General features: G+C 37.0%; 1 protein-coding gene across 4 annotated transcripts in view; it reads left to right on the top strand.

Annotated features, from left to right (window-relative positions):
• Positions 1–16,684, top strand: part of DTL (denticleless E3 ubiquitin protein ligase homolog) — a 67,500-nt gene that overhangs the window by 38,197 nt on the left and 12,619 nt on the right. For all 4 annotated transcript variants that reach the window (XM_003893123.4, XM_021927310.2, XM_009187650.3 and 1 more), the window contains 2 exons: positions 3,706–3,795; positions 6,174–6,309. In XM_003893123.4, coding sequence (XP_003893172.1) covers positions 3,706–3,795; positions 6,174–6,309 — 226 coding nt within the window. The remainder of the gene's footprint in view (positions 1–3,705; positions 3,796–6,173; positions 6,310–16,684) is intronic.

The following is a 16,684-nucleotide window of genomic DNA, read 5'->3' as shown; positions in this document are numbered from 1 at the left end:
AGCCATTTTCAGACAACCAATCAGTGGCTACCACATACATGGGTCACCCTTTTTTAATTCCTAGGCTGGATCACATGTCAGTGTTGAATGACGTGGTTCAGATGTGATGTTCTTCTGCCTGTCCACACATAACTCGGTGTACAGGCTCTGATATTTGAGATCCTGGCAAGCTTGCACCTCCTAAAATTGAATTTGCCTGGTGAGGTGGCTCAGTTTCTCTTTTCCATGATTAAAAAAAGGAGGAGTAGTATTTTAAGAGCAATTCCATTCAAGCTGAATATCCAGGCTGTTAGATTGCTCTTCTACGTGTTAAAAAGTCAGAATTATCTTAAGTATTGGAATTTGTTCTATGCTAAAAAGCCAAAAGCCCATGGGCACAAGAAAACAAAATAGAAGGGAGTTTTGTATCTTAAGACAGAAAAGAATGGCTTTTTAATCCTCACTACTGCCCAGCAAAGGGGAAATATAATATATTCAGACTGATATTGAGGTCTAAGACTTAAAAAGATTTAATATTATACCTTTTCTTTTTTATTTCCTAACTATTGTCCCACCCTCACCCCATCCTCTTTTCTCTGGTTTGTTTCTGATATAGCCACTGAATAGCATCGAAGTGGTTATAAATAAACTGATTTGGCATAGTCATTCTACCACTGACTGGTGAAACGTTGAGCCTGACACTTTAGGAAGTGTAAATGATCTCATGGCAGAAATAAAGATTAGACTTGGTTTCCAACTGGGCAGAGAAGAGATTTTGTGAGAAAAAGCGCTGATCTTCTTTGTATGTTTCAGTACACAGAATAACTTTATGAGATCTGTAGGTTAGAGCCATTTACTTCTAGAGGTACCTTCATAGTTCTAGGAGATTTAACTTTGGGATTCCTTGTGCCTTGAATTGAAGTCTTTATTTTACAAAAGGTAGAATATGTAAGAGAGGACAGTCTTCTGTGTCTGAGTATCTCCAAAATGCATGGATATAAATGTCTATTAGACTTAATTGTCTTCCTACTTAAAAGGGAAAGGAAGCTTTAAAAAATGAAGTTATGTAATTATGATAATGTTCTTATAATAATGTAGGGACATAAATAAAAACTTATTTGAATAAAAATGAAGGATTTAAAAGTCACCTGAATCTCATTAGAAGAAATGAATCTTTCTTGAAGTAGTCATACTATACCCTAGGATAGTCTTAAACTATCAAAGCATAAAAGTTCATAAAAACTTGTTAGACATTCGTTTCTCATTTTAACCCATAACATGCCCTTCCCTCAACTTTTCTTTATTGAGATAGATTTCATATAACATAAAATTCACCATTTTAGTCATTTTAAAGTTTACAATGGAGTACTTACTATTGTAATCACAGTGTTGTACCAACATCACCACTATTTGATTCCCAAACATCATCACACCAGAAAAAAAACTGTGTCCTTTAACAGTTAAGTCACTCTCTAATCCCCTCTTCGTCGCCAACACCTGCTAAACCTCATTCTGTCTCTATGGATTTGCTATTCCAGACATTTCATATAAGTGGAATCATACAAAATCAGCATTTTGTGTCTGACGTCTTTTACTTAATATCATCAAGGTTCATCCGTGTTATATAAGTAATATGCATTGTGCGGATAGACCACATTTTGTTTATTCATTCATCAGTTGATGGATATTTGAGTTGTTTCCATTTTTTGACATGAATAAAGCTGCTATGAACATTTGTGTATAAGTTCTTGTTTAACATAGGTTTTTAATTCTCCTGGGAGTATAGGAACAGAATTCTATTCCTAAGAATAGAATTGCTGGGTCATATAATTGTTTAACTTTTTGAGGAACCTTCCCCCCACTTTTAATGCTATGTAAAGTGCCTGGATTAGACTTTTACTGTCGTCATTGATACCTTGTTATCATATTCCAAAATGTTTTTCTAATGGGTCTGTTTCTTTTTTCTCTGAAACCCTATAGATAAATGCAAAAATGTGCATATATTCTATTGGTGGGTATTTCGGGGGTTTTTTGAAAACTTATTTTAATCCTTGGTGTACACATTTAGGTTCTTCTAGGTATTATAATACAGAAACTGAGGAAGGACCAATATCATGAAATTAAAAGCTAGAGGCAATAAGCAGAGTGAACCAATGGAAGAGAATAATGTGTTTCTACCAGGGATGCTCAGTAGGACTTGAGGATTTCCTCTCCTTTTTAATTTGCTGCTACCAGACCTGTTTGGACCTTGGGTGAAGAGAAACTTAATAGACTGGGGCCTTCCCAAATGGAAGAGGAAAGGAAAATTTCTGTGACTGCTGGGATAGTTAGAGACGATCTTTAAAGTCTTTTCTAAAATATTTTACCTGTAAGAACGAATTATCTCTGTGCCATTGTAGGAGTAGGCAGTAAGTGAGGTTCCTGTGGATATGGAAAAAGCCTCCTTTTTGTTAAATTTTAATTTACTCAGCAAGACAAGTTAGACTCTGCTCGTTGTATTCTTTTGCTTTTTGAATTATTGCATATGTACCATTTAAACCATTTAATGATTGAGTTGAATAACCTTATCAATCAGTGTGTCAGATCTCTTAACTATAATATGGGGAATCTATTAAGTTTACTTAGTCATTCCCACAAATAATCATTCCAGAGTCACCTCCACTTTCTTCATACAAATGAGCAATGATTCAGAGCCTCAGGAAAATGGAAAGAGAATAACTTCTCTCAGCCCCAACCTCCTTGCTCTTTTGAAACACACATGCTAATAATAGTTATGTGAGTTTGTACTCCTTATTGTGCTGATTAATTCCCATGGCCTATGAAAGAGATTGACATCTCTTGAATGAGTCAGCTGTATGATGCTGTCAAATGCACATAACTGGTGGCACCTGATGATGGAAAAATACGATTCTTAGTCACATGTACAGGACAGTAAAATGTGACCCTTCTTTCTACATTAAAATTTATTAAAATGTGAGTGACACTTACTTGAAAATTCAAAACTTCTCTCAGAAAATTAACTGAAATAAAGTTTTAGAGGAAAAAAAATGTTTTTCCAGAAAGGATACCAAAGTGCCATGTAAAATATAGTTTATATCCCTTCAGAATGAAGGTTATCCAACTCAAAATGAAGGAGTATAACTTTGAGTTTTGGTAAAAGTTACTGACCAGCTCTGTTGGGACAAGAGAACGGTCTTGTTTTGGAAGGAAGACCGTCGTTTTGTCCCAAGAGAGCTGGTAGCATGTTTCGGAAATCTGCAAGTTTCACAGTTAATTTAGTGTTCCTAGAAGTAGCTGACTAGAGATCTGACAATGTCTGTGCTGTGTAAAAACAGGACTGAGTTGTCAAGTTGACTACTTAAGGATGGATAACATCCTTGCAGAAAGTTTACCACCTAAGGAATGAGGGACAATGCCAGTCTTGAATTTTAGTCAAAATATATATGGCTAGGTTGTCCTGATATGAAATAAGAACTATCCTTGTGTGTAAGCTCATATTATTTACTTATTTTGGCTGTTTTCATTGTGTTTTCCCGGATCAGTAACAGAAATATTTCATTGCGCATTGGAAATCTTTTTTTTTTTTCCCCCAAACTATATCTAGGCAGGTCTAGTGGCCTTTGGTAACAATCCTAAAACTCTCTAAGACACACTTCTGAATTCAAAGGCCTCTATCTGGGAAATCTAACATTGCTTTGCTGACTTGTTTCTTTTTGATTGGACTAGGTCTCCACACCCTGGCAACCTCCTACTGTGCTCCTGGGTCATTCTCAAGAGGTCACGTCTGTGTGCTGGTGTCCGTCTGACTTCACAAAGGTTTGTAAATGAATCTCTATAGTTGGTTTAAAATGTAGATCACAGGTTTATAGGTTTTTCTAAGGTTTGTTTTGAGAATTATATAAATTTTTATGTTTGAGATTTTAAAGATCTAGGTGCCATCCAGGATCTATATTCACATTACTCAAGCATATTCTGCTTTTCTCTACCCATACCATAATGGTATTATGCCCTGTGAAATAAGGATAGATTTCTGGTTCCATAGAGTTATTTCTTTCCTAAATGTAGAATTAAGTTGTTAACTTAATTAAAATTTTCTATTAAAATCTAAGATAAAAATACAATCTAAGGTGAGAACTAGTCTTTTTTACTTTTTAGATACTATCAATGTAGTATATTAAAGGTAACATCTTGACAGCCTCATTTGGGTTTTCACATATGACTAACAAAATGGTTACTGTGAAGTCTTAACATGTTAGGTTATCTGTTGCTAAACTATGTAAGTAGGTCTGAAATGTTTTAGATACTCCAGAAAGAAGACAATATGCCCACCTTTTAATTTTTTTATAGCGACACTTTAAGAAACAAAAAAACCCCTAAAATGTAGAAAGGCCAGAAACATTAAAACCTATGTATATATTGGAATTTCATGTAATAGTAGCTCAAGTTCCGGTCATTCTCCCAACCCCCATTGCCTCTGGTCTTTGAGTTATTCTGGGTTTTACAGGACATCTTATTTCTGTGGAGGTCTCCCCTTTCACGTATGACATTTTGAGGTTTTGTTGCCTATTGTTCCCATCTGTTTTTTATCTTCCAGAAACTTCTCATGGTCTGGTCTATTTATGGCATCCCTGCTAGCTTCCAGTATTGCTGTGGATTTCTCCTTATTCTTGTTACCATTTCTATGCTCAACTTCATGGCAGACCTTTTCTTTTTTTTCAGTCATTACTTTAATCACCCGAAATTACATGTTAATGATGTTTTTTTCTCTGAGATTCCATGTAATTTCTAGTGAAATGTCTACTTTTAACATGGAGTGTTGCATCTTCATGGACTTACTAAGTTGAATGATTTTCGAATTATTCAGTTAATTATGTTATCTTTTTTCAATCGTCATATATTATCCTTACCCCTATGCATATCAGACATCATATATTAATTATCCTTATTTCCTGTGCTCAAAGGAAATACCAGGGCTGTTTATCTATACTAATGTATTGGCTACTTTTTTAAGTTTTTTAGAAATAATTTCATCCCAAGCCTAGAATTAGGAAAGTAGGATATGGTTTGTGTTGTTTTTGTGTTTTTAATGTCTGACATTTAGAATAAGAGAAAGCTTGGTTTAAATTCTAGCTCCTCCATTTGATTGTGGTTACTTTGGGCAAATAACTTTATTCCCATTTTGCATATGAGATTATTTGAGTACAAAGCTTTTAGAGTGTGAGAATTAAATAAGATAAAGAATGTAAACTACCAGACACACAGTAGATGCTCTGTAAATAACTATTGTTAATAAACTGTAGAGGAACTGTGAGATTCCAAACATTTCATATTGAACAGTTAAATATGTGTATCTTCTTTTGGCCTCCCAGTAAGGAAAGGAAAAAGCTGCCAGTCTCTTGGGGGCCAAGACTTAAGAGAACGTGTATTCTTTTTTTCTTTCTCTTTAGTGACTGAAATAGAGAAATTATATAAACAAATGCTGGGGAACAGCTCTGGTACCAGTGGCCATTTGCCACAAGCTCTTCAAGCTGGACTTTCTCTGCCATAAAAGGCTTGGGACCAAGATCGAGAATAGTCAGATATTTTTAAAGGGGCAAAGGTTATTTTTTAGCTTCTTTCAGCCTAGTGAACTTGTTGTTTTCCCAGATTGCTCCTTTACCTATCTGAAAAAGAATCTCAAAAGGAATGGTTTCCTTCTACTTGTCACAGCCTACTAGAGACATGGGCCAAGTCTGATCTTGCAAATGGTGCCATTACTTTAGCAATGTGGCACAAAATGCAGAATTCAGAAGAAAATTGTAGAAATTGTATGTTGGTAACATATACTGATTGATTATTTAACAGAAGCGTAAAAAGGGTGTCTTAATTACATATTTTGTATTTATACAGAAGATAATAAAGAGCCAGGTTTTATAGCAGAACTTTAGATTAGATAAGAAATGACCATTAACAAAAGACATACTAGTAGAATGTATATGAAGAAGAAACTAAAGAATCAGCTTTGTTGGAAATCTGGAATGATTCCTGAAAGCAAGAAATGGATGTACATGATCTTTCAGATATTATTTTCTATATCCTGTTTATTAGACAAAATAATTCTCCAGTCACAAGTCCTTAAGACACACCTGTTTTTTTAATGTATTGTGAATCTTTGATTAAAATTTCTTAATTCCCTTCTTGGTGCTTCCTCTTAGATTGCTACCTGTTCTGATGACAATACACTAAAAATCTGGCGCTTGAATAGAGGCTTAGAGGAGAAACCAGGAAGTGATAAATTTTCCATGGTGGGTTGGGCCTCTCAGAAGAAAAAAGAGTCAAGACCTGGCCTAGGTAAGGATATCATGTACTTTCCAAGTTTTTTATGGTTTGACTAGTTTAATCCTATAGTACAGAGTAATAAGCTAGATTTGATCTTGCTTTGGTATGTTTGGTATCTTCTTGCCATTCATTCTTTTTGATAAGTACTTCCCAAGCACTACCATGTTTATCATTTATACAAGGTACTACAGTGGTGGATTTATTCAACAAGTATTTCTTAAACACCCAGTATGTGCTGGGCCTTGTTCTTAGTTGCTAGAGATTCAGCAATGAACAAAATAATTTTAAAAATCCTGAAGATATAAATAGAGCTAACATATTAGTGTGAGAGGCAATAAACAAGATAAAAAAGTAAAATATATACTGTGTCAAATAACAATAAGGGCTTAGGAATAAAGGAAATAGGAAAGGGAGAAGGGCAAGGGTAAAGTATGCTATCAAAATTTTATATTAGGTGACCAGGGAGGCCTCAATTAAAAGGTGGCATTTGAGTAAAGAAAGTGAAGTAGTAAGCCATGTAGATATTTTAAAGAAGAGTATTCAAGGCAGATAAAAGTACACAGGCCCTAAAGCAGGAGCATGCTTGGCATATTTTCTCTTCCTCAGAGAGGCTAGCTTGGCTGGCCCCTAGGGCTGGAGCAGGCAAAGGAAAGGGAGGGAATAGTAGTAGAAAATGAAATTCTTGTGAGATTTTGGCTTTTATGTTGATAGAAGTCCACCAGAGGGTTTGGAGCAGAAGAGTGTCATAATTTGACTTTTAACTTGATCCATTCTTGCTCCTGTGTTGAGGATAAATAGTAAGGTGGTCAGGATAAAAGCAAAAAGCTACTTTTAAAAAGCCATTGAGATAATCCAGGAAGTGATGATGGTGACTTAGACCAGAGTAGTAGCAGAAGCTATGATGAGAAGACATTCAATTTTGGATATATTTATAAGACAGAGCCAACAGAATATGTTGAGGGATCAGATGTGGGGCTATATGGGAGAGTTATCAAGGATGACTTCAGAGGTTTTGTTTAAGAAGCTAAAAGGATGGAGTTTCATTAACCTAGATAAATATCCCTGCAGGAAGAGCAAGTTTGGGAGGTAACAGCTGGAGTTCCATTTGGACATGTTGTTTGATATGATTATTAAACACCCAAGTGTACATGTCAGGGAGACATGTAGATGTTCAATTCTGCAGTTCAGGGTTGAGACTGTAGATGTGAGGTTCATTATCACACAGGGTGAAGATAGGTATAGATAGAAAAAATTAGGCCTGGTGTCTTGGGGTACCCCGGTGTGTAGAGGTTGAGGAGGTGACAAATACCATTAAAGCCTACTGAGCAGCCACAACCAGAGAAGTAAGAGAAAAACTAGGAGAGTGTTGTACCCTGGAAGCCAAGTAAATAAGAGGAGAGAGGAATGAATTTGATCTGATGTTTCTGGCATACCAAATAAGATGAGGCCTAAAAACTGACCATTGGATTAGGCAGTTGTAGGGGTTATTTGGTGACCTTAATGAGTGTCATTTTGGTGGTATGGTGGCCTGATTGGTGTCATTCATGTGTATGACTTGGGGACTACAAGTATAGACAGTTCTTTCAAGGAGTTTTGTTATAAAGGAAAGAAGAGAAGTGAATTGGTAGCTGGAGAAAGAAGCAGGGTTGAAGTTTGCTGGGTTTTTTTAAAATAGGAATATAACATTTCGCAGTGATTGGCAGGATCGTATAGAGAGGGGGAAATTGATGCAGGGGAATTTGCTGGAGCAATGTTAAGCATGAGGGGATACTATCTGATACGCAGTAGAAGGGTGGGCCTTTGCCAGGAACGTGGACAGTTGATCCATAGTAATTGGAGAAAAGGTGGAATATATAAGCATGGTGCAGGTAGGCTACTGAGAGATGGTGGGGAGAGAGGTGGAGAGATGAGATGGCCATAACTTAATGGAAGCTTCCTTCTGTTCTGATGTTAAAACGTGAATCAGGGTTATTAACTGTGAATAAGGATAAGGGAGAAAGGGAGTAGAGATTTTAGAAGAGATAAGAAAGTCTGAAATAGTCACTGAGAGAAATAGAGGAATAAATGGACAGGAAAATATGATTGTTGGGCTTCAAGAGTCAACTTGAGGCTAGCAGTAATTAATTGAAAGTGAGCACTCCACATGGTTCTGTGTTTGCTATGCAAGTACAAGTATACTATAGGTAGGGAGCTGGATTTAACCAGGGATGTGGTTTAGCAATGCAAGTGAAGAAGGAAGTTGAGGGTGGATGCAAAGAGGATGATTATGACTATAGGATATAACCTTGGTAAGGAGGCATATTAGTCCATTTTCACACTGCTGATAAAGACATACCCGAGACGGGGCAATATACAAAAGAAAGAGGTTTAATGACTTACAGTTCCACATGACTGGAGAGGCCTCACAATCAAGGCAGAAGGCAAGGAAGAGCAAGTCATATTTTATGTGGGTGGCGGCAGACAAAGAAAGAGATTGGGCAGGGAAACTCCCCCTTATAATACTGTCAGATCTCATGAGACTTATTCGCTATCATGAGAACAGCATGGGAAAGACCTGCCCCCATTATTCAGTTACCTCCCACCAGGTCCCTCCCACAATACATGAGAATTCAAGATGAGATTCAGGTGGGGAAACAGCAAAACTATGTCAGGAGGGGAAGTGAGGACATAATGGGGCCAAGGGATAGTATAAATGTGGTACTATCAATGGATTGAGGATAAAAGATTATTGGAATTGAAATACTAAAGGGAGCTGGGAAAATAAGTGGTGGGATGACTGAAATTAAGATAATGGAAGATTTCCAGGTATTAGTAATAATAAGATCAAGAATAAGTGGCTTAGGAAAGTGAAAGGACAAGATTATTATAGAAGAAGGAGGTCAAGAAACTGAGAAACCAAGGTATTGGAAAGATTATGTACATGGATTTTTTAATCACCACAAATTGACAGAGACAATGTTGAAGAGAGTAACAGTGAACCAAGAGCAAAAATCTTCAAGCAATGAGCCAGCCACAGTGGATCCTCAGGGTATCAATTTGTACTTACATGGTAAACACACAACCATGTGGAATGCTCACTTTCAATTAATTACTGCTAGCCTAAAGTTGACTCTTACTGGCCAACAATCATATTTCCCTGTCCATTTACTCTTATATTCTCTCAGTGACTGTTTCAGACTTTATTATCTTTAAGCTTGAGGTTTAAGCTTAAAGATTCATTTTACTTCAGCCATCAAGGCCTAAGGTTAATGGGGAATTGAAGGTGAGAAAGGGAAAATATACAGGCCCATTTTTCTAATGACTTATTTAGTTGCTTATAAGATGCAGAACTAGACTTCAGAGGAGTCTTTTGCTCTAAGTCTGGTTTCTGTAGTCTTTGATGGTGCTGCCTTATTTGTTTTTGCTCTTTGCTTTCTTTAATTTTTTTTTTTTTTTCTTTTTTTGAGACGAAGTCTCACTCTGTCTCCCAGCCTGGAGTGCAGTGGCATGATCTCGGCTCACTGCAACCCCTGCCTCTCAGATTCAAGCGATTCTCCTGTCTCACCCTCCCGAGTAGCTGGAATTACAGGCACACACCACCATGCCCGGCTAATTTTTATATTAAGTCAGATAGTTCTACAAGAGTGAATAAGATAAATAGCAGTCTACAGACCCTCTGCCTCATAGTTTCCCTTTCCCAGAGGCAACCTCTTTTAAATCTTTTTGCTGATTCTTTGATATGTATGTCTAGACCTCTAAATAGTTTTGTGCATTTCTATTTATTTTTTGCAATCTTCAGCTTTATTAACTTCTTTCCTTTGTGGCATGAGGATTTAACTCCCTTTCCTGTGTCCCACCACTATCAAACCTTCATACTCCTCATCCTCCTAATACAGAGTCATGATTTTGGTTAAATCAAGATACTGTTCAGTTCCTTTAAGTATGCAGTTGTCCCTCAGGGTCCATGGGGGATTGGACCCAGGAACCCCCAACAGATACCAAAGTCCACAGAGGCTCAGATTCGTTATATATGTTGTAGTATTTGCCTATAACCTATGTACATTTTCCCATGTGCTTTTATCATCTCTAGATTACTTAAAATACCTGGTACAGTATAAATGCTATACTAATAGTTGTTGTACTATATCATTTAGGGAATAATGACAGGAAAGAAAAGTCTGTACATGTTTAGTACAGACACAACCATCTTTTTCACATTTTTGTTTTAATATTTTCAATTTGTGGTTAACTGAATCCGTGGCTGTGGAACCCAGCATACAGAACTCAAGATACAGAGAGTCAACTATATTTAGAGTTATGTAGTCATTAATACAATCTAATTCTAGAATATTTTCAACATCTAAAATGAAGGTTTCAATTTCTCTTGTGTTCTTGTCAACACTTGTTATTGTCCGTCTTTTTCATTGTACCCATCCTAGCAGGTGTGAATTAGTATCCCATTGTGGTTTTGATTTGTATTTTCCTGATGGCCAGTGATGTTGAATATCTTTTCATGTGCTTATTGGCCATTTATATATTTTCCTTGGCAAAATGTCTATGCAGATCTTCTGCCCATATTTTAATTGGGTTATTTGTCTTTTTATTGTTGAGTTGTAAGCATTCTTTATATATTCTGGACCTAAGTCCCTTATCATGTAATGATTTGAAATGATTTATTCTGTGGGTTGTGTTTTTACTTTCTTGATGGTGTCTCTAGACACATATAACTTTATAATTTTGATGAAGTTCAGTTTATCTGTTTTTTCTTTTGTCACTTATGCTTTTGATGTTAAATCAGAGAAACTACTGCCTATTCTGAGGTAACAAGGATTTACTCCAGTGCTTTCTTCTAGTTTTTTAATTTAGGCTTGTGTTTCATTTTGAGTTTATTTTTGTGTTATGGTGAGTTAGGCATTCAAATTAATTTTTTACATATGGATATTTAACTTTCTCACCATCACTTGTTAAAGAGACTATTCTTTAGCCCAATGAATTGTCATGGCACCCTTAGTAAAAATCTGCCAAAAATCAATTGACCATAAATGTGAGGGTTTATTTCTGACTTCTGACCATCACACCTGGATAATTTTTGTATTTTTTGTAGAGGTGGGGTTTCACCATGTTGCCCAGGCTAGGCTCAACTCGTGAGCTCAAGCAGTCCACCCACCTCAGTCTCCCAAAGTGGTGGGATTACAGACATGAGCCACAGCACCCAGCCTTAAGTACTTTCTATGTTATCTTTTTTGCAACACTATTTAAAATACTATACTTGAGTAAATGTTCCATAATTTACCTAGCTATTCTACTGTAGTTAAACATTTGTTTCCAATATTTTAAAAGTTGGAGGTTTTTCCTCCCTGAATTTAGGGTCCCCCTTCCCATTAAAATAAGATTCCCAAAGGTGGAATTCTTGTGTTAATGACTATACCATTTTTTAAAATTTGTGATGAAAAGTATCTGGCTTTTAACTATGTACTTTTAGTGTGCCATTAATTATTCTTAGAAGCCAAGTCACCAAAAAGTTACATATTGACCAAATTTGAGTTGTAATAATAATAACGTTTAGCCACTATTGACTCCTAGCATAATTGTTCTAAGGACCTACTTGGATTATCTCATTTAATTATGAAAACAACTGAAATGGAAGGTCAAGGAAGTTAGACTTGCTTAAAATCTCATAGCTATGAAGTTGTAGAACCAGAGTCTATAACTGAACCCTTACAGTCTGACTCTAGAACACATGCTCGGAACCACTCTGCAGCACTGCCTTCTTTAGAATCTAACAAAGCAAGGCAAAAAGTTCAGGTTAAGATCGGAGTAAGAGTTATGCCTAGATTACCCCATTTATGGGTGATGCTAGGGTTACTCTGAAGAGCACTACAAAGCAACAACCTGACATGGGTGCCAAAGGCTGGCACACTGACCATTCGACTCTCTAAGCCAGCTTCCAGCCACAGATTTACTGCTTCTAATCACATTGCCATCTTGAAAATCATGTTCCCCTGCTTTCCCAAGCTTCTAATTGCCACACCAACCTTTCATTGCTATCCTGGGGTGCATATCTTCACTCCTGGCCCTGGTTTGTAAACCCCCCAGTTAACACATTAACTGGAAGGGTTTAAGTGCCAAGACACAGCCTCTTTTCCCCTGCCCAACTGTTCCCAGCCGGCACCTGCTTTATTGCTTACCGCACTTTCCCTGTGTTTTAGCCAGACATCTCATAGCACTGCTGAAACCAATAGTCCTCAATCTTGGCTATGCATCATAGCTACTTGGGGAGCTTTTCAAGTCCATGTATCCCCAGTGATTGATTCAATAGGACTGGGGTGGAGGCCAAGTACCTGTATTTTTACAAAGCTCCAAGTAGGTCTGTTATGTAGCCAGGATTGAGAACCTCTGGTTTAAGCATTATTGAGTGACAAAGTTGATTATCCTTATCCTAAAGAGAAGGAAACCTTACCTATTCTGTCTCAATTGCTGCAGTCTCACAAGTCAACAGGATAATTATGGAGTTAATTTTCTGATGCCTAGAACCTCACCTGTATCCTTGTCAGCAGTAATGAAACTTAACAAACATTGTTTAATAATTCCTTGCTAGGCACTATAGGAGCACTGGGCCTAAAGATGAATAAACCATTGTTAGCTGCCCTCTAGGCTCACAGTCTAGTCTAGGAGGCATATTCAAAAACTGTAGCACACAGCCATTAGCTGTATAAACAAGGGACTCTGAGAACCTGCTTCCTCTGTGGGAGAAGAGGAAAGAAGTTGTGAATTCTTCACAATGGAGTTAACGTTGTCATCAGAGTCTTGAAACATGAGAAGAATTTCTGCCTGACAAAGGAGGAGCTGACTTGGCAAGAAAACCACATGAACAAAGAAATGTGACAGTACACAGCTTGTTCAGGAAGCAACTAGTAGTGTCCTGTAACATGATCCTAGAATAGCAAAGTTCATGATAAGACTGAAAAGGCAGGCTGAGGCCAGATGGCAAACTCTCATATAGAAAGAAGCTGGCCTAGCACGGTGGCTCACGCCTGTAATCCCAGTACTTTGGGAGGCCGAGGCGGGTGGATCGCCTGAGGTCAGGAGTTCGAGACTAGCCTTGCCAACATGGCAAAACCCCATCTCTACTAAAAATACAAAATTAGCCAAGCATGGTGGCACACACTTGTAATCCCAGCTACTCGGGAGGCTGAGGCAGGAGAATCGCTTGAATCCAGGAGGTGAAGGTTGCAGTGAGCTGAGATCATGCCACTGCACTACAGCCTGGGCGACAAAACAAGACTCCATCTCAAAAAATAAAGAAGCTGCAAACTATTAGTAGACTCCTTATAATTCTTCAAAGGAACTGACTTTAGGAAGCATTTAGGGCAATAACTCCATCTATGCTACCATGTCATCAAATCTCATATATTGCTTAAGGTCAATAAGGAGTTGGTCTACTTAAGTAGATGAAGTACTAAAGAAAATGGCATGCCATATTTAAATGTGTAGGCTCATATAATGGCATGCAATGCACCTGTAAAAAATAATGCAGTGCATCTATGTGTACTTTCATGAAGAGACATAAAAATAAAAGAGCAAATTGCAGAACATGTACATAGATATAGTATAATCCATTTGTATTTTGGAGTTTTTTAAGGTACGGTACATAACCTTTGTATATGCTAAATAGGCATAGAGAAAATTGTGGAATGCACAAGAATGTAAAAGTGAAATGAAAAAGTTGAAAAGAGGATCCTGTTTCTACCCTCTTCCCCTCTGTACTGGTTGAATTTTTTTACCATTAACTTTCATACTGTTATAATCTAGTTACTGTTTAAAAAACATATACACACACACTAAATTTGACCCAGCGTTTGCTAACCTTCAAAGCTAACAAAATCTCTTTGACCCCCATAGTCCATTTCCTCTTTCACCATGACATCCTGAAGGAAGAGGAAATGTCCTAACTTTCCAACACATCAATTTTATACCAGCCCTATCAGTAAATACTTCCAGTGTATGCCATGCAAGTTTCAGAAACCTACATACCTGGTTTGTCCCTGTCCCAACTCTTCCTTCTTCTCCAATCCTGCCTTGTTAATTGGCATATTATAGGACTCATAAAATTTTAAAACTTTCTGCCCTAGATGTACACTTTGACCTACTTAAATGGAACATGACAGATGACTGTGGCAGCTGTGCAGTGACTATTGACCTGCACCAAGGAGTGCAACAAATGAAAACTTCCTTCTGCTGAAAAAAATAGCTGTTATCAAGCTCTAGAGCATTAGTGTGAGAGCCATAACCAGAGGCTTCATGAATAGGTCCCTGTTACTAAGTCCTTTTCATAGCACCTTATGACAAAATGGGGTTTTTCATTAATGATCCTTATTAAAAAGAGCAGTATCATTTTGGCTGGTTCTAAACATATGGTTGACGAGAAAAGTTTAAGCAAAAGTCAATTTGTAGAATTTCTCTCTCTCAAGGCAAGACTGCTTTAGGAGTGAAAAGCACAGAGTGAAAAAGGACAGAATAATTAACTGACTAAAGTGAATACTTGCCAATCTTTATTTCTGCTAAAAGAGAGATTGCATTTTTATATCAGCCCATCCTAAATTCAGCTGGATATAAATGCAATTAGGTAAAAATCATAGTTAACAATTCAAAGGCTTTGTGACTAAGAAATAAATAAATGGCCGTATTATCTGACAACAGGAATGCTATTTCAGCAATCTAGAAAGCTCAGAAGGAAATTGAGAAAGTGTTGTCTGTGGTAGGGCCTGAGAGGGAAGAAGCATAAAGTTCATAAAAATTTGCCTGAAGTACTTGCCATCGTATGTAAACAAAGGGGTGGGTACACATAGAGAAACCCTATTTACTAAGTTTGATTTGATTTACAGAGAGCAAGCACTGAGATTCTGAATTTTTTTTTATTTGTGGAAAATAGTAGTCATTTGTAAAATAAAGTGGAAAGCCATGTGAGGCCTGATAACCTAAACACGTAACTGATTGAATGGCTTCTTGTGAAAAGAAAAACTATCTCCATTTAACAGATAAAGAATCTGAGTCCAAGGAGATAAAGGGTTATGCCCAAGTCACATAGTAAGTGATTGTGCCAGATTTTAGATCTATGGGTTCCTGTTTGAGAGCCCCTGTGCAGTGCCTTTCTGCCCTAGCATTGCTCAAGAGTATATATAAGAATGCTAATGGCAGCATTAAATGTGCCGTAGAATACCTATACCTTAGAATACATTGTAGCTGTTAAAAATGATAAGGTAAATCTGTATTAATGTGGGAAATGTTCACGATACATTAAGGAAGCAGGTTGGTCCTAATTTTAAAATGGGCAAAGAGCCTGAATAGATGTTTCTCAAAAGAAGACATACAGATGCCCAACAGGTATATGAAAAACTTCTCAACATCACCAATCATCAGGGAAATGTAAATCAAAACCACAATGAGATATCCCCTCACACCTGTTAGAATAGCTTTTATCAAAAAGACAAAAGGTAGCAAGTATTGGTAAGGATGTGGAGAAAAGGGAACCCTTGTACACTGGTAGGAATGTAAATTAGTATAGCCATTATGGAAAACAGAATGGCAGTTTCTCAAAAAATTGAAAATAGAACTACCAAATGATCCAGCAATTTCACTTTTGGGTATATATCCAAAAAAATGATAGCAGTATGTGGAAGCGATACCTGCACTCCAGTGTTCACTGCAGCACTATTCATGATAGCCAAGATACGGAATCACCTAAGTATTCATCAACAGTAAAGACAATATGATGTATATATACAATAGAATACTATTCCGCCTTGAAAAAGAAGAAAGTTAATGTCATTTGCAACAACAGAAATGAACCTGAAAGACATTATGCTAGGAGAAATAAGCCAGACACAGAAAGACAAACACTGCATGATCTCACGTGTGGAATCTTAAAAAGTTGAACTCATAGGAGCAGAGAGTAGAATAATGTACTATGTACCTGAAAATTGCTGAGTAGATTTTAAATGTTCTCACCGCAAAAATATATGAAGTGATGTTAATTGGCTTGATTTAATCATTCTACAATGTATGCATGTATCAAAACATCACATTATAGCTTATATACATAATACAAATAAATTGACTTGAGATAAAAGATTACTAAATAGTGTATATATATAGTGATCTCTCCTTTTTCAAAAATTTCAGTAGTTTTGGGGGAACAGGTGATGTTTGATTACATGGATAAGTACTTTAGTAGTGATTTCTGAAATTTTGGTGCACCCATCACCCCAGTGGTGTACGCTGTAACCAATGTGTAGTCTTTTATCCCTTACCTGCCTCCCACCTTGAGTCCCCAAATTCCATTGTATCATTCTTATGCCTTTGCATCTTCATAGCTTAGCTCCCACTTGTAAGTGAGAACATATGATGT

The sequence above is a fragment of the Papio anubis genome, chromosome 1 (assembly GCF_008728515.1).
Source record: "Papio anubis isolate 15944 chromosome 1, Panubis1.0, whole genome shotgun sequence".
NCBI classification, from domain to species: domain Eukaryota; kingdom Metazoa; phylum Chordata; class Mammalia; order Primates; family Cercopithecidae; genus Papio; species Papio anubis.
The sequence above is the reverse complement of the archived record's forward strand: the minus strand, read 5'-3'. Positions and strand labels throughout refer to the sequence as shown.